Source organism: Lutjanus erythropterus, chromosome 14 (genome assembly GCF_056507025.1).
Source record: "Lutjanus erythropterus isolate fLutEry1 chromosome 14, fLutEry1.hap2, whole genome shotgun sequence".
Taxonomy (NCBI): domain Eukaryota; kingdom Metazoa; phylum Chordata; class Actinopteri; order Lutjaniformes; family Lutjanidae; genus Lutjanus; species Lutjanus erythropterus.
Window position 1 is genome coordinate 23,065,693 of NC_139330.1, and position 26,647 is coordinate 23,092,339.

A 26,647-nucleotide genomic window follows, 5' to 3' on the forward strand; every position below is an offset into this window, starting at 1 on the left:
ACATGGGAAGCAGAATAACTACACCAGAGAGGTGATTTAGCGACATCTAGCGTTTACACGCTGCAGCTAATTTGGTCTATTTTCCATGATGCATTGACATTTTGTCATTGCGTAACATTAATCTGGTGATCTTTACTTAGCAAACGCTTTCTTCAAGCAGAATGTGGTGACAGAATTTTCCCTTATACTCTGTTTACACGCAAATGCAAGCTATATATTTTATTTTGATGTGGTTCTTCTTCTGCTTATTTTGATGATAGGTCATGTTTTCATACGCATTTTTCATTTCATTGCATTTTGCATTTTTCATCTCATAGACTTGGGAAAATATAGGTCACAAGCCCTGCATCCAGATTTTTATATAGCCTAATAAAAACAAAAAACAAAAATCTCAGGAAAGGGCAAGGATATACAACTGCTGTCACAACTGTCCTCAAGCTGAGCAGTCACATCAGAACAAACCAAAGTATTTTACATAAATATAAACAAGTCACTGTTGAGTACATAAAGTGATAGTTCACCCAAATACAAATGTACATGTTTAATAAAAAATCTGTTGCATTGCAAATTGTTCCATTTTTCATGTCTCATACTGAACTATAGAGAGACTGAACAGCATCTATAACATCTGCATATTGACTTCATGGAGGCCTACACACAAACAAAACTCAGTTACTGTTATTTCATATATATTACTAAACAAATTAATATTATTGTAAAATATTGCATATTTTCAGAATACAATGTTTATTAAGACAAAAAGCAAAAGTTAATTGATGAAATTTAATGTATTTTTTAAATATGTTTCAGCCATCCCCTGATCTTCCTCCTTTCAAATAAAATTTCTGCATGATATGTTACATGTAATCATCTATTAAAGGTATGGGCAATGATCAGAGAGATGCAAGTGATACAGAAAGTTATGGTAGGTCTAGTCCAAATAGTGTCTCACCTATTTATATTATAAGTTCTGTAAGTATCTTAGATTTAGGCTAAACTTAAGCTCGCTTAAAAGTTAAAAGAACAGGTTTAGCAGTCAGTCAAATAATACAGCATTACGTGAACCAGTAGAGTCAGTAAGCTGCCCTGTCTGTCAGAGTCGATGGGCGTTAACAAACACAGGAACACACACACACACGGTCTGTGTGCTGCAGGTGGAAAGTTTGAGTGTGTAGAGAAGCAGAGGAAAAGGCGGACAGGCTGCTGTCTGTCCGGTTCATGTGAGGTTTCTTTGTCTTCATCTCACCGTGCGACCTCTCTCCTGCGGGCTCACAGAGGAGTCCACCATGGAGGAGGAGGAGGAGGAGGACACCCACCCGGAGATGAGGCACTTTCCTCTGCTGTGGCCTCTGCCCAGGTCCCGCTCCAAGAGCGACAGCTCCGGATTTCGCTCCCGGGTGCTGTTCAGGCTCCGGGGAGCCCGATCAGGTAAGACAGACCACACAGCTGGAACTCTGACGCTGTAAACCTGGAAATGTGAAGAATCCAGTCATAAGAGATTGAGTTTGAGTTAACAGACTTAACTAACTTGAGCCATATAATGTTGTTTTATTCATTTGAAATTACATCATTTATCAAGCATCAGTTAGAATTCAGCAGAGACATCACTTATAAACTGCGTCTGGTTTTCATCAACATTAAAAAAAGTTTCAAGTTATACTAATCGCACCTGGCTAGATAGCATCTCAATATGACTGATACAGCAGCAATGACTTCCTGCTCTCCCACACAGAACAACTTTCCCTCTCATTTTCTTTCACTTTTCACTCTGGATACCTCAAATGAGCAAACACGGTTTCTTTCTTTTTTTTCTTTCCTTCTTTCTTTCAACTGTATTTTCTGTACCTACAAAGTGTTTCATGATTTATTCTTGTGCACTGAATCACAGTGGATGTAATTAGTCTGTAAGTTCATCATAAAAAGCCCTAATTAACTCTTACAATGACATGCCTACCTAAGCATCACTGATGCACCCAGTTGCTTTTACATGTCACATAATAGACTGAATGGACATTGTGAGTAATAAAGGTGTGACAAGTGAACTGGTTTGTGAATCATGAAGACAAAAGAAAAAGCTGCTTTCAATCATTAAGTAGTGTACAATCAGTTTATTCATTGTCTTACATCTGTAGCCAGTTGCACATTAGTACATCAGTGTGCATTTAAAGTTTTAAACTTTGACATGAAGGTGTTACATTGTTGATTAAGTGTAAAAAGCAAAGTGAAACATGAGGGTCATGAGAGGTGCTAGAACATTTTCATAGGCACTATAAGACCTTGGCCACAGTGTTAACCATCTATGTGTCCTAAGCGTCTTACCTAAATGTCAGTGTCACAGTTTTGCTGCCTGAAGCCTCTGGCTGTTGAGCCCTTGCAGCCTCATATATAGTTTCAATGGTTAAAACCACTTCCTGTCAGCCGACTTGAGCGTTAGTTAGCTGCTCTCTGCTGATGTCACACACCTATACTCTGACCTGTCCTGCAGACATTAGCTTATTCCTTTTGCATGAGGGCTGTCTTGTTCTGCAGTCTGATTAATTTATTATAACATGAAAGTAATATTTACATAAGAAGCGGCGGTCGTGTTACTTGTCTTCAGCTGCCACAGGAAGTCTTCTGTGTTCATGGTTTAGTTGTAATTACAGGAAACGATCATGAAGTGGAGCAGTTAGGAAATTAGATGTCCGAAGTTGTTTATGTCTCCTACCAGTTTGGATTTTGAGCTTCATGGTTTGAACTGTCTTGGCCTGAAAGTTAAAAACTAGAATTGATTGTTAGATATATCAACTATGTTCTCACATAAAATCCTCACATAATTAGTTTTCTAATTTTTATTTTTATGTAGCATGGACTGAGACCATGCTTCTGGATTCAAAACTGAACTAAAGTCACAAGAAATTAAACAGCAATTAAAGAAATACAATTACTAATAAGATTTACATATTATGCTCTGATGCTCAGTAAAATGAACTGTTTGTAAATCTGTCAACAGGGGGAGCTAACTCACCTTTTTACAGACATCCAGATAAACCTTGTGTAGTAAAATGGCATCTTACACACATATGGTGACATTACATTTTTCATGTCAATCCCTCAGAGTGAAACATTAAAAACATGCTGGGTTCCTTTTGCTCAATGTCTGTGATGATCTGAAATGTAGATCAGGTCTGGCACAAGAACAGTATTTCTCTTTGAAAAAACAAAACACAACATATAATTAGGGTGCCCTGGTATCTCAGATGGTTGTTTGCATGTCCCATGTACTGAGACTGAGTCCTCTGCAGTGGCCATGGGTTCAGTTCCAGCATGCATCTCTTTGATGCATGCCACCCCCACTTTCCTGCATACCATCTGCTGTCTTATCTAAATAAAGGCATAAAAGACCCAAATGTTTTTAAAACTAATAATAATATATTATTTACGGCATTAAACAGAGGAAGGTGCAGTTGACCCTACTGATGAGAAATTTCTTTTGCCCAAAGGAAAATGCTCCTGTGGGGAATATGACCAGAATTAATGGCAGAAGGGAGGGATGTCTTTTTCATGTCTGTGCTTTTATTTTCTTTTTTTTTTTTTCTTTTTTAACAAACTAAAAGAAAATAGTCTACAGCCCACAGGCTTGAGAACATGCGAGTCAACAGGATGCGTAGTCATAAAGAAGGCCATTTTAAGTAAAAGTGAACTCTCAGAATTGTGAATCATGAATCACAATTGCTTGATGAGAATCAACAATACACCCACACTTCAATCTTATATTCTTTCTTTATGTTCACGTCATTATCCCTGTCAGGCGTAAGCTTGGAGAAGGGGCTGCAACTTTTCAACAATTGCTAGCCTAAAAACAAGGCTTATCTAGTCTGTTCAGGCCACATCTGGGCCTTTGTTGTAGCTCAAAAACTGACATCCTCAGAAACATCATGACCTGCTAATGAACAAATACAGTGTGTACTGAGAGATGTGGACTTCACTACAAATTGACTGCAACTGGCTTAATTCTGAACCTATTTTCATGAACTTTTGTTTGTTATAAACATGAGAAATTTGCTGTGATAAGCCACTGTTCACACGTTGGAATTAAATTCATTTGCTGGGGGTGATCTTATGAGCTCTATGTCAAAACATTATCTTTCCCATTAGCTACAACTTCCACTGGGACATGCAGCATCAGAGCCTGAGATCAATGTAGATTTCTGTATCTCTTCTATAATTTTAAAGCCAACACCTGGTTCTTTGTAATGGTTAGATACATTTTAAAAAGTCTGAAATGATTAACAATGTTTAAATCACTATTATCAACCCATTTATTGCTTCCTTATGAAGTTAACACAGTTAGTTAAACCCAGGACACTCAGTTGCAATACCATTTACCACCACACTATTCTATGCATCTTAAAATCCTGAGACTATGCTGTACAAAAACACTTTATTACAACGATGCACACATCTGGATAAGGATACATAACTAGAATATAATATACAAAAAAAACTTCATTCAACTGCTTGCATCTGGCAGCTGTGGCATTGCAGAAGGTGCTTCACCACCACCGTGTGCAGATCTCCACCCTGTTGCCTGCTGGAGATCTGCCCTTTGAGTGACCTCTTGTTGGTATTTTCAGTGTTGCGGAGGAGGACTTGAACTCGATTCACAAATAAAATGCTGTTCTTTTGGAAAGCTGGTGTATTTACTGAGGCTAATAAGCTGACTTGAGGCAGCAATTATCTCTCAGCTACTAACTATATATGGAATTGTAACTTCCTTGATTGATTCCCTAAGCAGGTCTTGGTTTGTCTGAATTTTGTACAACTATTCCTGTGATATAATCAAAATGTACAGTATCATCAAGCAGCTCAAATACTTTGTAAACACAACTCAAAAGATATTGAAATTTAAAATCCACTTTTGAACTTTTAAAACCGATATGACAACATACATCATTTTTAAAAATTTCTATTACTTTTCTTATGTGTATGTGAGAAAGCACATTAATGTGCAGCTGCATATGGACTTAAAAATCAGTGTGACATCATGTGGAGGTTGACATGCTCTTTGTTGTCTATTGTAAATAGCATGTTGTGCAGATGGACGCTGTATCGCTCTTGTAATTACACAGGCAAAAACAAGAGAAGAATAAAGGGCAGAAGAGACAAAATGGCAAACGATGGTGAAAAAAGAAGAGAACAACGGAAATGTAGACCAAGAATAGATGTATCATAAGACAAAAGAGAACAATACGAGGAGAAAGGAGAGAGTCAAAGAGCGCAAAGTAAAGGAGACAAGGGAAAATGTTGAGAAAAGAGAGGAGAGGAGGAAAAATGGGATGCAAGGACACAATGATTAAGGAGGAGGAGAGAACAGATGGAAAGGTTGAAGAAAAGAAGAGGACAACAGAGGAGTGTCAGCTTGCTGGTGCTCTCTGCTCCTTGTGGGTACTCTCCTCGAAATAACATTGATTACAGACCCTTTTAGTCTGCAATAACCACTTGTTAAAATGTACTGCGAGGCAGAGAGCAGCTCTTCCCCCTTCACTGCCCACACACAGTCTATCCTCAGCTACTGTTGTAGCTGCTGTCACAGCCACTGACATACACAATAAGTTCTGCTTCTTCTGTAATTACAGGCTCTATCTATAAATGTGTTGTAGTTTGAACTGTTGTCACATTATCGTCACCTTCAGCTGTTGCTTCGGAAGTCGTGTACAATCTTTACACATATTTTGCAGATGGCTCAGTCTGTAAGAGCTGGACTTTTCTGTAGCTTATTTGGTTTGACATGTGAAAGCTTTACATTCACATTTAGTACAAAAAAGTGTTTGTTTTTTTTTGTCTTCATCAATTATACTGTTTTCTGATTGGTTGTGTCCTGCTTTCTGTTTGCTATTTCAATTTTAGTGTGCTACTGTGCTAACATTTGCAATTTAAAACCAAGTCCAGCTGAGGCTGATAGGAATGTCATTCATCTGTAAGCTAAAAAAGAATATTTAAAGTTTTGTCTGATGATGAAAAGAGATAGATGAAAAGTTAAAGGGTCACCAAAGGTATTTCAGTCCTCAGGGGAACATGAATGTCTGTAGCAACTGTCGTGGCAATCCACTGAGCTGTTGTAGACACATTTTTCTCAAACAAGCAGCAACTTCCAAGGGATAAAAACTGAGCAGCGGTTACTTGTATGGCCACCCGAGGCTGGCAAAAAACAGTTGTTCCCCATACATGTCCAAAGTCACAGCAGAGATAAACATGTTTACAACCTGCTTGGTACAAAACTGGTTTTAGTCTCTATAGTTAAGTCCCTTGTTCATGATAACTGCACCGGACACAAGCTTTTTATATAAATCACCTGTTTAAATTATATTGAGGCTTAAATCTGTTATATATTTGCTATAATAAATCACAAAATTAACATCAGAGATTGAGGAAAAATGCCACATTGAAATACCTGCTGGTAGCCACTTCTTTCAAAAGATCTCTCAAGTGTCTGTGGTCATTTTGACTCTTGAAGGAAACGTCAATAAAACATCTGAGGCTGCTGTTCATTTCCTCCTTTCTCCTCCTTCCTTTTTCTCCAGATGACAGTTAGGACAGGGTGGGTTTCTTTTAACCATGACCACAGTCGCTCCCATGTTATTACTGTAACCATGTTGGTGAATTCCCCCTAACTTTAACAAAGTACCTGTTTATAATGCTGTTATTTTATTATTTAAAAAAAAAAATCTCTCAGTGGTTTTCTCTGCTTGTTTTTGGGTGGATTATACTCGTAGTTCTCACATTTAATGGTGAGAAAAAGGCTACTACTGCATGTCTTTTTAATACTGGTTGACCTTGCGAGGTACTGGCGCGTTCATGTTTTTCATCTACCTGTTTTTTTTTTGTGTGCAATCAAGTGTGCATGTTTCTGTGTGTGTGTGTGTGTGTGTGTGGGTGTGTGGGTGTTGTTGGAGTTGATGAGCCAGTTGTTTTCCTTCTCGCTTGTATTGAGCCGTTTCATTGGACTGCATCAAAAGTCAAAGTCTCACTCTCCGTTCCTCTTCCCTTCCATCTGTCTATCAGTAACGCTACGTGGTTACTTACTCAGCCTTTAACTCTATTAATATTTGTTGAAGCGCCTCAGCAGCAAATTAACAGGATGTTAACACTACGCTGCGTGGCTTCTAATGATGCTATGTACATAATGGAAATTTAACACTTAGAATTGGCGGGAACATAGACACATAGTGATAAAAACAACAAACATAAGGTTTTTGTACTTTAGACAGTCATGTGTTGAAGATAAAAGTGGAAAAGAGGGAAGTTAAAATGGAGGAAAATTAAATGGAAAGAAATAAAACATGAAAACTTATGTATAAAGTACAACCCCAGTTCCAAAAAAGTTGGGACATTGTGTAACGGCTGAATAAAAACAGAATGTAATGTAATGATTCGCAAAGATTTTTTGTTCAATTGAGTATAGTACAGAAAGAAAATATTTAATGATAAAAACAATTAAACTTTATTGTTTTTTGTAAATATGCACAATGAATTTGTTGCCTGCAACATGTTCCAAAAAGGTTGGCTTAGGGTCTTGTGTATTACTGTGTTCACATCAGCTTTTCGTTTAAGAAGAGGTTTTGTAGGTGAAATTCATTTGCTGATTGCTTGATATACGACTTCAGGTCCTCAGCAGTCCGGGGTCTCAGAATGTGTCTTGACATTGTCTGGCTTTAAATAAACTGTGACATTTCTAAAAAAAACAAAAAAAAAAGATGTTTGCATCCACTTTGTGTCAGTCAGTCTCAGATGAGCTCGGGCCCAGAGAAGTCTGCAGTGTAAATGGATGTGGTTGATATATGTGCTTTGCCTGCTTAAGTCTTTACTTGTATTCGTAGATGCAGCAGAAAACTGTGTTTACTGACAGCTTTCTGAAGTGTTTCTGAAACACGTTTCAGGCATCAAATTTAAATAGAAGTTGTTTATGTTTCACAAAATATCCCAACTTTTTTGGTTGTACACTGAAATAGACTGATAAGACAGGAATGGAGCACTACACCATACAGCATTATGATGGCTGCTCTTATTTAGTCAATAACATAATGGTTGCATGGACATTTACTTGTTTGAATTGGCTTACACACACACACACACAGATACACACCTCTCACTTTCAGTCAGTCAGCATATTTTATAATGTCCTGCTCCACTTATTCTTTTCACAGGTGGAACTTTGGTATCAAGAGAGATATGTTTTATACAGAACAGGAAATGAAATTAAATCAACTGTGAAGGATACACACAAAAATAGCAGTGTGTATTTTAATCACTGGTATGCAGATGACATATTATCGTGTTCAGTGACTCTTCACAACGGTTATGGTCCTGCAGTGTGTATGTGTATGTGTGTGTGTGTGTGTGTGTCTGACAGGAAAAAGAGAAAATGACCACCTGTCTGTCCGAGACCTTCGCTCTCTCTGTCTGTATCTTTGATTTATTATTTATATCTCTCCTTATGTCTATATGAGAGTTCATGTGTATTGATTTAATATCTGCATTGTTTTTTATCAGTGGACAATCGCTGTGGCACCATGGTGTGGTGCAAATTATCTGCACACTCATCCCTAATGAAATAATACACAACACATTCACAGTGGCCTGCACATGTGTTCTTAAGCAGTTTGTATTTAAAGCCCCGGAAAGAAAATTGAATTATTTCTCTTTTTACAATATATATTCTGTTACTCAGCAACGGTCAAGGTTAATAGGGAGCTATTATTGATTGAGACTTTAAAGCAACTAATGTGCTCCATCAGGACTGTGTGGGTGTGGTTTGATCAGATCTGACAGACAGTGACCAAACAGCCAACACAAACCGTCATCAGATCCTGAGCACATGAGCCTACAAAATGCAGAAGTCTCTGATGTGAAATAACCACACTTGCTCTTACTTCGGCCTAAAATTGTGTGTTTGTATGATCTCATCACTCATAGTGAGAAGCAGATTCTGAAGGTTATCATGAAGGACCTTTAACAAGCTTTAGAACAGGAACACAGGAAACCAGATGGGTGGGCCCTCATAGAATGAAAACAACTGATGTATTATTGTAAATGCTGAAATTTCAGAGTGAGTTTCATTTCTTATTTGTGAAATATTTTAGCCCTAGTATGCAAGGAATACATCCAAATTATTTAAATGAATCACCAACCATTTTGATAGTTGATTAGTAATTGTTAAAGCTATAATATCTAACATGTATGCATGGAAATGTATAAAAATAGACATATGTTATATGTTTTGTTAAGTTGTTCACTATAACCTCTGGGAAAACACAGGATACTTCATATATGTCAGGGAGTGAGGGAGCAAGTCAAACCTTTAATATTACTTCTTTTGTTATGCTCTACTGAAAGAACAGTCTCGCCATAGCCAGATCTCTGATTGTTTCCCGGGTTTGAAAACGCAGACAGCGGATGTTGCGATGCTGAATGAAACAAGTTGTCCAATGGCAGGCTTTTGCCCACAGACTACATCCAAAGAGCCAAACTAGCGTGAGAGAGACCCCTAACGTCAGAAGTTACATACTGTGCGCTAAAAGCAAAGATGCAGGACATTTTCTGGTTTCAGCCTCACAGTTAAAACAAATATATAATTGTAAATTAAATTTTTGATTGGTATTTGACCTTTTATTGGACATGCTCTTTGAAGAATTCACACTGTCCACCTTGTGTGACATTTTTACAGAACAAACGAATGAATTAAAAATGAAATGAAATAAATGAAACATAATAATAAATGAAAATCATCTTAAATTTTGTTTCGATGTTGATCAGTTTGCATTAGTGTGTTTTGCTAGAATGAATTGAGAATCTACTCTTTAGACTCACATATAATGTCTTTTTACTATGGTACAGATAATGTTGCAGTGAGGTCTGTTCATATTTGCTGAACGAAAGATGACTGCAATAAAAATACAGATGCAGAAAAGAGCGATAAGGGAAAGTACACAGCACACTTCTTGCTTGTTTGATGTATCTCCCTTCTTTTTTCCTCCTCTCTTTCTGTATCCTCATCCTTAGCAGTGACTCCTCATCTGCATCCTCCTGTTATTTCCTCTGCTCTCCTCTCTCTCTCTCCTTATTCCCTACGTCACTGTGGGACTTCAACACAAGAGGGAGAATGAAAAAAAAGGGTGAGTCTGGAGCCAGACTCAATAGACGGAAGAAGGAGGAAAAATCTTGACAGGCAGAGAGATGGAGATAAATGCAGGAGGAGACAGGGATTGGGAGGGAGACCGAGGAGGAACTGAGATGGAAACAAACATTAACTTTTAATGCTCTTTATTGGAGCAAGGGGAGGCGGGGAGGGAGGAGGGGCAAGTGAGTAGCAGACAGTGGAGAGAGAGAGGAGGGCTGAGCGATGAAGGAGGGAAGTAGACGGTAGAGAGAGTAGAGAGAGAGAGCAGGGAGGGGAGAGAGGATAGGAAAAGAAGGCAGACAGTGAGAAAGGGAGGAGGGGGAGTCAGTTGGGGGAGGGAGGGAGGCAGAGAGGTGGTGTGTCGGGAAGAGGCAAGGATCACCTCACACTGCTGATAATATTCCCTGGGTCAAGTCATGGAACATGACGGTGAGTTTTCTTCGTATATAACAAGCTGTGCCTCCTTCTGCATCTTTGTGTCTCTCTGCATGTCTTGTCCAAATGTCTCATCTGTGTCTAAATGTAAAAGAGGACATGTTGGACACAGACAGGTTCTTTCTACTTTTCCCTCTTCTCCTCACATGCTGTCCTGCTTTGTTTGTAACCTGTCAGTCAGTGATTTAGTACACACAAGCTGTAAATCCTCAGTCTATATTACATGAGTTATGAACCAGCTTGCTTTCAGTGTCTGTGTTTAGTTTGAATCTAAAAAATTAAGGTGACCATAGTGTGTTTAAACATACATTTAAGTCAGTATTTGGATGAGCATCTGACTATTGTTGTCAGAGATCATTTAGTTGGGTGGCAGCCACTGTAACTGTCAGAGGAACGCAGAGCCTAAGCAAGTTTTTCTAGTACTTCCTAAAATCTAAAATAAATATGCAGCACAGAGCAATGACAACACACAGTCATGCATTATGCACAGGAACACTACTTTAAAAGACAACTACACTGTGTGCAATATTAATAAGATGCTAATGCTGCAAGTAGAACACTTAATAACATTAATGTTGGCTGTATCCTCACTTAACCAGGCTCCTGACGTGCTGTGAGGGCCAATTTTGGCAATGCTTATGAAGCAATGATGAGCTTTAAAAGCAATTATCAGTTCTGTAAGTCTGCCCATAGTTGCATTATAGCATTCTTATAGGATTAAGGCAAAGCCACATCTAATTTTAGTAACTTTATTTTTGATGTTTCTACAGAGGAAAGAAAAAAAGATCGATTCCAGGTGGGCTTGACTGGTAGCCATCTTGTATTAGACTAAATGACAATGATAAGCTGGTTGGTGTTACACTCCAGAGAGGGAGCAGGGAGGCTATATCGGGCCTATGTTATCTAATATAGTTTAATTACTGTTTGCAGAGGTTGTCATAACATATCACAGTGTTTAATAGGTGAAAACCCCTGTTGCCATGTGTTAAATAAAGGACAAGGGTGATGTTTAGACTCCTTTTGTTTTTTTCTCTGTTATTGTCTCAGTTGTGCTTTATGGTCACAAAGCCACTTTAGTCCATGCTCCTTTGTGCATGTGTTTGTCTGTGTTGATGGAGATGTGGGCTGGATACTGAAAGGGTACGCAACAAATTATCGCTGTTGTGAATTTGTGAAACAGCATTTTGCAAGGCAAAGCAGCATCTTTGAGTGTGCACACTTGCATATTTTGCCTGTGGTGAGTGTGTGTGTCTGCAGTGAGCACAACTGGTTGGTCATAACGCTGTCCTCTTTGTTTTCTCTGCTCTTTGTTGATGTGTCATATTTCGTATTCAGAACAAAATGTAAGGCAAGATTGAATGTTCATATTTGTATATGCACATTTGACTAAAGAAGCTCTCCACAGCACATTGTGGTCTGCACTGTATGGGGACAATTTGTCATGAGTAAATTTGTCATTCTTTTTACATCCTGTTTGTTGCACGTCCACCTCCTCACTCAGTTACACATACAGTTACCCTCCGCGAGAAAAAAAACTTTAAACTTCAGTTATGCTGAACTGATAACTGTCCGTTTTGTAGTTTGCAGCTGTCTCTGTAAGATATGTCTGTTTATCTGTCTGTCACACTCACACTTTGATTTGATGTGATGCTCATCCTGGTAAAACAACAAATTGACAGCTTGGCAAATGGATCTACTTGTTTGGCAGGTAGATGTGTCCAACCAACTTGTTTTTTAAAGAGAAATATCCTCATATTTGTGTAATGATTCACTGAACGTCATGATGTTAAGACATGTTGGTAAATGTGTACATCTGTTTACATTTTTACATTTGGTGATCTCAGAAATCTTTACTTTTTTAGGATGGTTTGCACCTGCAAAGACCAGTTTAATCTGAGATTAGTTCCAATCAGAGTTCCAGATTTAAAATTAAGCAGAGCTCCATTGCACTTAACAACTAATCTTAGTTTAGTAAATCCAAGTTTAGTGATGAGAATTAAGTTGAGTTTAAAGAATGTGGAAATGCTTAATAACTAAAAAATGTTATATTGTTTGCTAACTAGCTAAAAAGTTATATAACTTAGTTAACCTATGGCTATGGGTCAGCAGAGAAACTATAATTTCCCTTTCTTTATCAATGTGGACTGAAAGAAGAGATGTATCATAAAACTAGACTTAACTTTCTTTAAGCAATGTGGTTTTTTTTGTCAATCTTCTAAAAAAGGCAGACATGTTAAAAGTTAAACCTCTTCATGTGTAAGTTTAAAGTTAATACTCAGGTTGGGCAATGCCTCCAAATTTGCTGGGTCTTAAAGGGTTTTTTTCTCGGCACCACATGTCCATAACTTGGTTTTGAGCTCAGTTTACTCGATGCAGAGATGTAGTGCAATGAACAGCATTAGGGGCTTCTTTAATTTTCTCTCCCACATATCAAAAACAACTTAGGCAACAACTCTGTGGCAACTCTGAGGCCACACACTGCCTCAAATACAGAAGGCTTTTAAATCACGATGTTACGATGGAAGAGCGGTCAATGATTGATGACTGTCAGCCATCGCGGTAGATGATGGCGTTATCCATCAGCCCAACCCTAGTTAATACTTGATCGCCAAAAGAGAGGTTTAAATTTAGGCTTTTCGAAAAATTTGAAGTGACTTTAAAAGTTTCATGCAACAGAATTTGAATTTAAACCATGATTTAATCAGGTTTAAAAATTAATCCTTGTTAGTGCAACCCAGCCTTAGAGTTACACTGTTGCTGTAAACATGGGATAAATGTGTTGAAACTGAGAAAGGTTAACATGCGGTGCTGCTACAGACCTCTTGAGCCACACTGTGGTAACAGACCTCATTGTGTCAGTAAAAGCTGGACGTTGGCCAAAGAAACCATCATCAACCATTGGCAGTCCACTTTAAAACAAACCATGATGAGTCTCCGTAAGAATAATAATGTCCTGACTAAACAGCACAACTGAGCAAACATGACTAACATGCTTAGCACAGCTGTTTTTGCAATTGACAGTGGCACTCCAGTAACTCTGTGCTTATATGGCCTTATATAGTTAGAGTATGAAGGTGTAGAAATAAATGCGGGCGGCTGTTTGTTTACTCTCCCCATTCGCTGTCCTCTTACAGCCTCAAATCACAGTCATGCTTTTTGCTGTCTTTATGAAGCGTAGCGTTTGTAATCTGATGTTGCTATTACATTTTCCTGCTACTGCGGCCTTCATCCTGCACTTATTATGAAAGATCCCACACTGCAGTATCAATCTTTCCTCCATCTCTTTCTGTCCCTGTCTCTCTGGCTCTCTGTGTCTCTCGAGCTCGCTTTCTCTGAAGCTCTCTGGCTGCCCGTCTGGCAGGATGTCAACTATTGATTTATACAGGCAACATTTTAGCAATGATGGCGGCTTATGGGTTGTGCCAAACAGAATACAACAAACAGGAGATCAGGTTTCAGACAGGCTGGCTGGCCAATGTGAAGAGGAAGAGAAATGACAGTAACCATTAATGTATTATGACAATAAAACATTGTACAAGTAATATTATAAGGTAAATGCCCCTTTAATAGGAACATATAAGGCTTTGAAGGTGCAGAGAAGGGACAAACTGAAAAATTTAATTAAATATTGTTTTAGATTCTGTGTGGAGTGATGTAGGAACTACATGGAAGTTACATTAAGTTCATTTAGATTATTATCAGGAGCCAAAGCTAGACGCATTGCAATTTGTTCTGAAAGCAATTTCATGCCCACCATAAATGTCAGTCATTGATTTATATTTTGTGGCCTCTCTGGAAATTTACCAAGAAAGTCAGTTCGATTGAGAGCAGAGGTGGTTTTGGGATGAAATTTCACTCCACTAAGCCTCTAAAATTCAAAAATGAATTTTCACATTAGATATTCATGACTCTTAATGAAGTCTTTATCATAGTATTATTATTGTTATTATTATTATTATAAAGTTTAACTCTGTAAAATAGGCGGTGTGGTTTAATAAAATTTGACTGACAGTGACCAAACAACACACCAACTACCAAAATTACATTCAGATTGTTACATGAAAGTACATGACATTGCATTTTTACCACTGAGCCCCACCCACGTAAAGTAACACCCTAGATTTCAAAAATGAGTACTGCTGTCCACATATATACGTTGGGCCATTGATATTATGATAATATACTGTCTATAGTTGAAGTAAGTCATTCACCACCCCACCCCCTCCTCCCCAGAGTCCAAGCTTTGGTAGGTTGCCTGCAGGCTGCAGGGACATTGATGACTGCATGATGAGCGCAACACTATATTTTTTTACTTTGACAAGCAAAGATGAGTCTTACACTGTAAGATCATCAGCTGTTTACAACTGTCTTTAGTCTGTCAATGTAAAGCTAAGTCCATTATCCTGAAAACACACTGCCTGCCTTATTGCTTGCCAGACTCCATTAACATTGTTCAATTTAAACATTATACTCATTATACTAAAAGACTGTTAATGATTCCTTATGACTCATAAACAAGTACTCATTTGGAGAACTTTCTGCATTAATATGAACTGTTGGAAAAAACAGTATTTCAGTTTAGTGTGTTTCCTTAATCTCTGATGAAATATCATGGTCATTTTATGATTTAGAACAGTAAATATATTTAAATATACATATTTCTCCTTTAAAAGCAGTGAGGGGAGCACAGAGAAAAAAAAAGAACTTATGATCTAATATTAGCAGGAAATTGTGTTGTCATGTAGAATTTAATTATTTATACAAAAACACAAAAACTTTTACACTTGGCTTAGGTGGGAAAGTTTATGTGGTGATAAGAGAAAAATGCAACAAAGTGCAATGAAAACATCTGATCTGGGTGGAGCGATAAGGAGACAGTGATGTTCTAAACAAACCAGGTTTTCCACATTGTTTTTGTCAAGGATTTATCATGCAGAGCAGTTTTCTTTGGTTCGAGGTGTGACAGATGCCTGTTTAATTACATCATCTTATCATGCCATCTTCTTCTTCAATGGTTGAATGACACCCAACTGGAGAATTTGCAGAACTGTTTATCTCAATCCCTCAACTTCAAATATTTGCCTAACAGTAGTCAACGGACATTAGTTTGCATTTTATTTTGCAGATTTCCTGGAAATTGAGCTAAATTGGAAATTTGATTAAGGTCAAGATTATTGAGATTGTAAGTTTTTAGTAGTATTAAGCATGATCAGTGCATTGTACAGGGCATTAATGATTCCAACAATCATATGACATAATTATCGACATTTGGACAAATGAGGCTTCTATATTGAGACTTGAATGGTTGTGCACTGAGACCACTTAAGAACAGTTCCTCTCTGCTCAGCTTGGTTTGCTTGCATATAACAGAGCCTGTTCCTCGCTGAGTCACACTTGACTGTTATGACAGTTTGGTTTGGTTTTGCAGACTGTTAAGGCGCAGAGATGTCCAGTCCTTGACTCTTGAAAAGGTTAGCTGTTTCATAACATGGAAAAGCCATGGGTGTTACTCCACATACTTAAATGCACCTAGATTCTCAGTTCTTTAGCTGTGACAGTATTTTGAGGCCGTACCCCAGCAGAAACTGAGTTTAATAAATAAATCAAGGGGAGGGGAGAAAGCCTCTGAAAAGCAGCACTTAAACAATTATTACCCCCTTGTTCCGCTGAGGCTACTACTTAATATTTGATGACTCCTTCCCTTTCTTCTGGCCTCTCCATTCCTCCACCTCTCCTGTCTCTCATTTTGCTGTTCCAGTCAATGAAAAGGTCAGGCTCCCTCAGTTGATCTCTGTTATTTAGTGTCAGAACAAACAGGACCCCGTTCCAGAAAAGTGTCACCTTGACATACAAATCCCCCATACTCAAAGGAGCGTCCTTTTGACTTTGAGTGTTTCCCCAGTGATCTCCAATTTGGGTGTTATATTTGTGCACAGGTTTACAGTAAAAGCATCAGATTGATCTAAGCTAAATCCAGAGGGAGCTTTTCCCTGCATTTGTTTGATCACTGATTGATGTAGAGGAATAAAGAGTTTAAAGCAGTAGTAGCCAAAAGGATCAATAGTGAGTTTGTGATCAGAAGTTAAATCACACAGCTTTGTTAAACAATCAATTCTAACTCAAATCATAGATTTTTTTTGTAAGAAGCTGCGTAATAATTAGGATAATATGCAGTGAGGAAGTTATTTCAAAGTAACTCATTGTGCAATATCCCTTACATATTATATAGGCATTAGATACAGACAAGAATGGTGAGCACAACACAAGGGCATGAAACTAGGATTTTGTTACTTAAAGCTCCCTTTCAGATAACAAAATAGCACAAGTGAAGATCAGTTTAGTTGTCATGAGGAGTACTACTGAGCCTTCTGTGGCTCCAAAGAGAGAAAAAAAAAGAGGAATAATTACTTGAACAGTGTCATTAGGGTAGTAAGTGTTTGGGCTTGGAGCATAGTAAAGGTTGGCTCCAAATTATGTTCAGTCTAATTGGGTCAGGTAGGGTCGTGTTGCATTGCAGTGGCTTGAGGGTCTATGTGTCAAAATCTGTAATGACTGTGATCACATGGTGCATCATAGTAATTACAAGAGAAAATTGTGTGTGAACTGTAATGTGGCTTCAACCCCAATCCCAAGAGAAATGTATTTATTTTACCTGTAGACATGGTGGTTAGCTAGTTTACTTGTTGCTTAGACTCTCTGCTGTTATCTGTAACTGGTGTTAGTGAGTTAGCTCAGTTAGCCATGGAGCTAGCCACCTAATTAGCTGTCTCAGCCTTGGGGTGCCAGGTGACAAACCCAGCTAGAAAACTATACCCATATTGTTTTCAATGTCATCCACTGGCCACCGTCAGTCTCTGAGGCTGAGTTTGGTTACGGTCCAGCAGGGATCCACAATCCAGCCAGGTGTCATGACATGGTTATGACAGTGTCTTTTGCACAACCACTTCAAATGAAGTATTACCTGAATTTCTTACTCTCTGACCTTTGGTAGTCTGAATCTAAAACTTCTTTCTTCTTTCTTCTTTCTGTTTGGGTCAATTTGGATTGGACATTTTGGATTGGGTCTAATTATCTCTAGGTCTAACCATCCTTTTCAGAGCTTCTTTTTTGAAACGTAACTTATGCTGGTTGAGTGCAGGTTTTCCATGGGTTTCCATAATCAAGCTGTGAAGCCTTTTATCTCAAAGATTTTGAATAGGAAGCCTGCAATAGAAACTGGGGAGCTGTGGTTGAAGGATGTGGTGGTGGGTCTAATGAAATTCAAAGCAATCAAGAACTGTAAGATCCAGCAATTTTGACCCACTGATTTGATTCCCCTGTAATTACTCCCTCTAGCACTGTGTTGATCTGTCTTATATGTAAATAGACTGAGCAGCAACAGTGCTGGGTCTGTACACCTCCAACAAATTCAGTATATGTTGCAGATACATCAAGTTAATGATATTACCTCCCTGTCAATGCTAACGCGGTCACTTTCCACTGTTAACTTTACTAAGTACTTCCATCCTCCTGTCCTGTCTGTATCCTCCCACCTCTTCACTGACTTCCTTCCTGTCTCAATTATCCACTTCCATCTGATTCAGTAATGACAGTCCCATGAGACAACGGTTGTCATGGGAGCTCCCAGGTGTGAAATTGTATAAAGTTTACATTATTATATGCTAAAAAAGGCTCTTAACCTGTTTTCAGTCATATAATATTGATGGCTGATTGGAGATAAGTCAGGTGACAGAATTAAAGATGCAATCAGGCCGACTAGATGTCAGCAGTCAACAGTCAACAGTTATTTGCTGTGTAACCATATAGTGGACTTAAGGCATCGTGAACAGAGAATGATGTCACACTCTCTGTATAAACCTTTCTATGCAAGCTTCCCTGTTTATCACGCACACGTTCATGCTTGTGCGTGGACATGTTCGTGCACATGGGTCCCTCTCTATTGAACTTGCTGCTTCATGTTGATTGCTGCTGCTGGCTTTATTTCTCTTATTGCAGCAATCAATAGCAAGAATATGCTTTCTAATGTGATTAGCTTCCTCCTACTGGCCAAGCGTGCGTCACCCACACATCACCCATTAATGGTGGAAATGGGCTCTCTCTACAAGGGTATTCTAAGTTGACATGGTGCAAATATTTTTAATACCTGCCTAATATCCTTCTAACACATTTCTCTTGTGTTGTTCTTTCACATGATTCGTTATAAGTGTAAAGAAACAGGCTATGTCAAATTATTCCAAGGGACATACATGAGGTGTATATTTCCCCGGTATATTTTCTATCTTGTAAGGTGTCCTTGGCTGAGAAAAAATTGAGAACCCCTGCCCTAAAGAACATATGCCTGTGAGTATGCAGTAATATTAGTTGAAATACTTACCTTAAATACTTACCTTCAAGCTGCTGAGTTCCTCTGGAACCTGCAGCAACCTTATGTTAGCATTAGCATGTCAATTTCATGCCTCCTCCCCAGACTCAAGGCTAAGGCAGGTCGCCTGCAGGCCGCAGGGATACTGAACCCACATGAGCGCAAATATGAGCACAACATTATACTTCGATAATAACAAGCAACGAGTCCTAGCTAAGCTAAGCCCATTATCCCAAAACCAAAAAAGCCCACTGCTCTGAAAATAGACACTCTTGATTTGGAGTTCAGTGACTGTCTTCCAGACCCCATTAACATATTGCTCAATTTTACTGTTAAAGACATCTGCTCCTTCTATAAGATTATTAATGATTTCTTACTACTCATAAATAGACACTTACTCATTCTGTATGAATTTTGAATGAATTAATGAATTTTTGCAACGGAATAGAAATGGAAAGAGAAGCCAGTATTTCAGCTTAGCATGTTTATTTAATATCTGATGATATATCATAATCATTAAATGATAAAGTGTCCAATATTGGTTATATATGATTGGTTTCAGCACCACAAATTAAATACTGAGAGAGAACATCACAGCAGATCTAACTGTTTGTGGCTTCTCGCCCTTTAATGGAGGAAAGGAGGGATGTACAATAGTGACACGGAGAAGCAGAAACAAGAGTTTTATAATAAGAAAGAACAACTGACTACTGACTGCAATGACAAATCACCTTTAGTGTCCTACTTAACTTGAGAAGCAGTCATTTAAGTTGTGTAGTCAACACTAGATGGCAGTCTTGACCTAAATGGAAAATCATTTCACTTCCATATCAGGTGGGTTTGGCACTGTGTGTGTGTGTGTGTGTGTGTGTGTGTGTGTGTGTGTGTGTGTGTGTGTGTGTGTGTGTGTGTGCTGTTTGACTGCTCAATTCTGTCAAGCTGGGGCCTGAAACGAATCAACTGACACTTTGTTGACAGTGATGACAGATAAAACTCTCCCTCCCTCTCACACAGACACACACACGCATAGACATACACACTCATTACACTACACTCCATTACACTGTAGTTGACCCCCATATTAAGAGACTGAGGGAGGAGTGTTTGGCTCGTTGTCAGTGAAAACTGCTTTGAGCTTCATGTGGCTAATATTAAACAGATATTATTTCTCTCTGCTACTATCAAGGGATTTAAAGGCCATGCCGACAAACATTGCCCCCCTTTGACCCGATCGAAGCTTAATTCAGGGTTTACTGTCATCTTATTTTTATTTTTTCAAAATAAATTACCTCTGCGTTCGAGGTTACTGGACCGATCCTCCTCTGGAGCCACAGACACTGTCCAGACCCATTCATTCATCACGAACTAAAAGCTTTAAATACTGTGCCACCCTTTGTATGTTTATATATAAGTTGTGGAAATATTTTGTTACTACTGAGTGGGTGCATGCACATTCATCTTTTTGTGTGTATGTGTATAGTTTTTGCATGTTTTTTGGCATAATAAGGGAAATCAGTGAGTATGGGAGGGGCTAGGCCTGGAAGGGCTTATGTCTGTGTCCATGTATGAATGTATCTGCTGTTTTGCTTCATAACAGGATGGTTCATTTCAAGCCGGATCCCACAGGTATCTTTAAATGTTTAATTTTGAAGCCAGAAGCTTTTTTATTTTGTTGTCTTGGTTGAATGGCTTTAAACCAACAGTTAGACACAGTGGCAATGAAACCAAAACTAATTAAGTTCCTCCCTCTTTCATTCTTCTCAGTTCTTTATGGCAGCTTATTCATTTTGCTGATTCAGTGTTAAAGCAAATTCAACTAATCTGTCAGAACCTAGTGAAAAATGACAGTCACAAGTTCCCAGAGCTGAAGGCTATTACTTCAGATTCTGGTCTGACTAATCCCAGTCCAAAACCCAAAGACACTCTAATCATAATGATATAAAACTGAGAAAAGATGCAAATCTTCACATTTTAAAGTTTAGTAACATTTGGGGTGTTAATTGGCAGAATATGGCAGAAATGTAATATAATATTTAACACATGAGTATGTTTTCATTGTGTATAACCACTGGAAATGATTATAAAAACGAAACGAAAATGAAAATGATTGCTGCAGCTCTAATCAACTTGACTGGCACCATACCTTTTACACTAACAGACATCAACACGCTGTCCCTTCTTATCTCTTCCTGTTGCAGTGGATAAGGAGTGAGGTCTGTTTGTGGATGTCTGTGATATCCAGAGACGTGCAGGTCTGCACTGCACAAACATGCTTTTGCTCTTTAAAAGCTATTAGAAATGAATTTAGAGGTGGAAGAAGAACTCTTACACTTAACTCAAGTTAAAAAATACTGTATAGGATTTAGTGGCGTAACAGTGAGTTTGCAGATTGCAAACACCTCACTTCACCCTCCCCTTCCAAGCATGTAGGTATTATTCATTCATTATTCATTCATCATTAGTATCTGAGGGTTCATGAGATGATTAATGAAAGAGGAAAAAAAAAAACAAGTTTGACAACATAAATCTGTTTCCATTAGTTGCGGTATTCTCTGATACTGTGAAAAAATGGATTGTTCTTCTATTTTGGCATCAAATAATTATGCAAATCAAACCATCTGAGAAGTGTAGCATGGAAATCAATCATAGACATCTGAAATGTGGCAAAGGGACCTACGCAGACACTTGTTTTATTATAATGGGTCACGAGCCAGATGGTTAGAAGCCTGCAAGGGTTTAATCTTAACAATATGTTGTATTTTATATGTTCATCATATGATCTGATAGAATATAAGATCTTTTAATAAGAAATGAAATTAGTATCTAAAGCTGTCAAACTTAGAATACTTCTGTCTGAAATGTAGTGGAATAAAATATTATCAAATTGATATAGGTTACTCAAAATTTCACTAAAATGCAGCTCTTTGTTATTTTCCACCACCGTTAATTTATATGAAATTCAAAATCAGTCATTCACTTTTTGCCATGGTGGAAGAAGTATTCATAATTTTAATATGGGGGACTTACTTTTGGAGCCAGCCTTTGAAGTCACAGGAGTAATTGCAGTTTTTGGCACTTCCTTGTTGGCTTCATGTTTCAGCCCCAGGTGAAGCTGCTTCACTGAAAGAGATAGTTCAGATTCTTTAAAGTGTGGTTGTATGGGGTGCTTATTGATTATCAGTATATCACATACAGATGCCGATCGAAACAGAGAGGACTACCAGCACCTAACCTGCAATGTACTTCTGTGGACAGGTTTTCAGCAGCCTGATTTCAGCCACTAAGGCCCATTAAAAAACATTATCTGTTTAAGTGCATACTATATTTAGAATATTTTCATCGCTTTACTTTGCTGTCAGACAGCCTTCTCAGATGGGAAACTCCCATTATACACGCCAAATATCATTATCTCTTGCTTAAGCAAACTCCTTGTGTAAAAAAAGTAATTTTACCTTGCAGAACGTGGGGATTTCCGCTATTTGTATGTGTTATTTTGTGACGTCAGTGAAGCCAAACTAACCTTCTGAAACACCAAAGTCACACAATAAAACAAAAAAACTAACCAATCAAGGCAGCGGGAGTCCCATGTTCTGCAAAGTTAAATTACTGATTTAGCCAGTAGAGTGGTTTGGAGAGAGTGATATTTGGCTTCCATAACTGCAAGTTTCCTGTCAAAACAGGCTGTCTGACAGAAAGGTAAAACTATGTTAATATCCTAAATATAGAATGATATTGATTTTTATAGATGGATCTTTTTCTGAGTGACTAAAATACATTTTGTGGCTGATCCTGTCCACAGCAATGCATTGCTTAGCTTGCATGCTGTTGCACGTCTCCTCCAAACTGGGTGCACATAGCACTATTGTAGGTATAGCTGACAATTGATAGCTATAAAATATATAATATATAACAATATAATATATTATATAGATATAATAATATGCCTACATCATGCAACTCCACATAATCCAAATGTATAGTCTACTACTGCTGCTTTGCCCACAGTGAGAAGGTTTCCACTACTGTGTTAAACTGTATTATTTTCTCGTCTTTGCCAGTGTAATCTAGTGTCTGAAGGTGGCAGACCCCGCCACCCTTTGACCCCAGCAGCGCCTTTAATCTGCATGGAGGCATGAGAGGCATTCTTCAGCTGCTCTCAGTCAGGAGGAGGAAGAAGAGGTGGGAGGGGAAGTTACGACGTAGTAAGCGACTCAGGCAGTCAGTGAACCAAGTTTCCAGCGACTCAGCCATCACGGTCTGAAACTTTTCTGCGTGCGAAATGAGCCCCCTCGGCGGCTGCGGGCGGGATTTGCGCGGCGACAGAAGGCCGTGATCGTGGGTTTTTTTTTCCGGGGGGTTCGGTCCGGCCCCGGTGCTCCGGAGAAGCAGAATATGGGTCAGACTGCCGTGTCTGCGGTGTCTCAGTCTGCCAGCGGTGAGTGTGTGCGTTTGTGTGTGTGTGTGTGTGTGTGTGTGTGCGCTCCCTCCTCTCTTGTCTCTCATACACATTCCGCTATCTTTACTCAGGATGTCTGCTCATTTTTTGCCTTCTGTCTCCACATTTCTGTCGAGTAACTTCCACTAACTTGGACGCTAGTTTGTTAAATTAATTCAGCCGCGCGTGCATCATCATACTCCGCGTCTGTTACTAAATTTATCGCTGCTCGTGTTGCCCAAGAGTGAAGTAGCCACCGTTAAAGCAGGATGTGTTGTGTAACCAAAGACTTGTTTATAAAGCTGCATTGTTTCTGCTTGGCTAAAAGTGCACTGTTTGATGTGAGTTTATGTATTTAGCAGGCAGTTTGACACGGATCCAGATGAACTGAAGGAGAGCAGCTTAGTTATGAACTAGTTTGTTTACATAGAGGAGACCAGAGATAGAGCAGACTATCTGAAACCCCTCCAGCTCAGAGGACTTACAGCTAATGGACCGTCAGGAACCTATTAACCAAGACAAAATCATGTCTTACTCAACAAGTGGGCCTACTGATCTTTGTCAAGGCTTCACAGGAAATCTCAGTACTACATTAAAAATTGAAGAGGTGCTGGAGTTCTCTGTTGGAATGCGGCCATTAATTGGTTGATTAGATATCAGAAAACTGTAAAAAAATATATATATATATCATCACAATCCCTCAGAGTCCAAGATGCCTTTTATCAAACTGCCTTTTTTTTTGCCCAGCAAACAGCACAAAACCAAAAAGTATTTAGTTTACAATGATATAAAATGGACTATTCTGTTATTTTTTTCAGTCAAAGGTCCAGTGTGTGAGATTTCTGGGGTTTATTTACACAGTATGACAAAAATGGAATATAATGGCTGAGAGGTTTGTGTACAAATGGTACAGGCCCTTTTCTATGGAGGCTGCCATGTTTTACGGTAGCCCAGAAGGGACAAACTGTAGGCGCTGGCAACCTGCATACTTACTGCCAGATGCCACTAAATCCTGCACACTGTTCCTTTAATTGATTAGTGCCTATTGCAGTTTGATGCCTTCATATGTTTTGTCCAATCAAAAGTCCAAAACCCAAAGATATTGTATTCATTATCACGTGAGAAAGAAAAGCTACAGATCCTCACTTCAGCCTTTTTGCTTGAAAAATGATTAAAAAGATTAACTCTAATTAACTAATTTATTTTGCAGATTAAAAGTCATTGTTTCAGGGCTAGTTGTCACAGTTTTTTGGTATTTTCCAAAACTGAAGTACTCAATATAAATGTTGACCACATCCTTTTTGATATGTTCTTAATCTCAGTTCCTGGGACCAAGGGTCATGCAGTTTTGATTCTTACAGTCGAATCAAGGGCTGATTCACACCTGCAGCATAAAAAGACTGCAAATGACTGCAATTTGCCACCTGATGCAATAGAAAACCAGCAATTTAATATGCACCACATGACTATGAGCCACTGTTTCAGAGACTGTTTCCATTTTAGTGTACAGTTTGGTAGAATAAAAGTAAAACCAGCACAGTGTCAGCTTAGGTTCTCCTTGCTATAAATTTTCTATGTCAGAGGGCTGAACACTCTTCTATAAAGATTTTCCCTCACCCGGTTTTGATGATGCTGATAAAGAACGCTGTCTTAACATCAGTCAGAATCTTTCATATGTATTTTAGTGGATTGAGTTGACTTTGAAGGTCATGATTCACATCATTTTCATGTTCATGAAAAAAATCAGTGACCTCTCTTGGGCAAGATATTTAACCTCAGTACTTTCTAGTTATCGGCTGAAATTTGTCAATTCTAGCGTTGAAAATTGCCAAATTGAGGAAAGCTGGCATTGAATGCTTAGTCTTGTATAGGCTTAGACTTGATATTTGATTGGATATCACCTGATTTAAATCATAATGTTGCCAGCTGACATAAACCCCATGGTCTGCTCCAGAGCTTTTGCTCATATCTCATTGTCTTCTTCAGCAAATAGAGTCACTCAGTTGTCGTATCCATGGCTCCACCTGCTGAGGAAGCTCGTGTCATAGCTTGTGTCAGCGCTTGAGCAACTACTGAGTCGACCTTCTGAGATTTTTCTTGTCGACTCATGTTTCCTAACATCTGCACTCCCCATGTTTCTCCATCCATTTTCTCCCTTAATTTGTTACTAGAGACTGACCTGGTGATATGATATGTACCATGATACAAAGGTTATGATTCACCATATTTATAGTCAAAGATAGAAGAGCTGGTTAAATAACAAACGTATGGAGACATCATAAGCTTTTTCTCGTAGATGAAGCTGCACAGAGTGCTACAAAGCTAAAAGATAAATGAGACTGAAATAGATAAATTTCACCTGTACTGTGTCAGTATTTCCAGTGACAGCACAGTAGTGTTTTAGCACGTGCTGTACCTCTATACTTATTTATTTTTGCTATCTGAAGTCCAAGGTCTGTCCATGAGCCATAAAAGTAAACATTTCACATTTGTCCGTGTTTTTTATGGGAACACTTTAAGGCCGAGAGTTACAGGAAGCGACAGTGGACTCCGGATGAAAACAAAACTGTACCTTTTTATGGCCCTGTCAGCATTTAAAGTACAACCCAAACTGTTTTGTAGCACACTTAAGACAACATGCATAGGAACCTGAGGCAGTAATAATGATCTATGTGCTCTGCATGGCTGCATTATCGGTTACATAATGATGCTGTTATGTGCTTTAAATGCTGAATCTACAGCAGTAAGAGCAGGAGAGGGAAATGACTCTGTCCGGATCATTAACATAAAACTGATTTTGCTTGATGAGTTATGGTAACTGTGTGTTAAAACACTGTAAACTGCTGTTTCCTCCTCCTCTTCTTTTTCCTTTGTTACTCTTGACTTAATCCAAGCTGCTAGATCCTGTGAGTATCATGAGTTAAACAGAGCTGTGCTTCTCTGGCCTACATTGGAGAAAGATTTGGAAGAAATGACCCAAGTGTTAAAACTGCAGCTAATGCCCAGTGCTGCCCCTCCCTCCGCTCTCATCCAACACCTCTTGATTTTTTTCCTCTTTCCTTCTGCCCTCCTCTTTCCCACATTTGCTTTTGCCCCACCACAGTTTCCACCTCTCCCGTTCTTTCGCCGTCTTCTCCTCTCTTTTGTCTCTTTTTGCCTCTTTCTCCCCCTTCATCCTTCTTCCTCTGTTCATGACGTTTGGTTCTTCCCTCCCCGGTGACTTGCAGTGAAGGAAGGAAGCCTCTCCCTTTCCCCT

At 38.7% G+C, this 26,647-nt stretch overlaps 1 protein-coding gene across 1 annotated transcript in view; it reads left to right on the forward strand.

Annotated features, from left to right (window-relative positions):
• The first annotated feature begins 1,189 nt into the window (after positions 1-1,189).
• The window catches only part of phactr2 (phosphatase and actin regulator 2), a 50,523-nt gene continuing 25,065 nt past the window's right edge, over positions 1,190-26,647 (forward strand). The window contains exon 1 of the mRNA XM_084736099.1: positions 1,190-1,428. Within this exon, the coding sequence (XP_084592225.1) occupies positions 1,287-1,428 (142 nt within the window). The 5' untranslated portion in view covers positions 1,190-1,286. The remainder of the gene's footprint in view (positions 1,429-26,647) is intronic.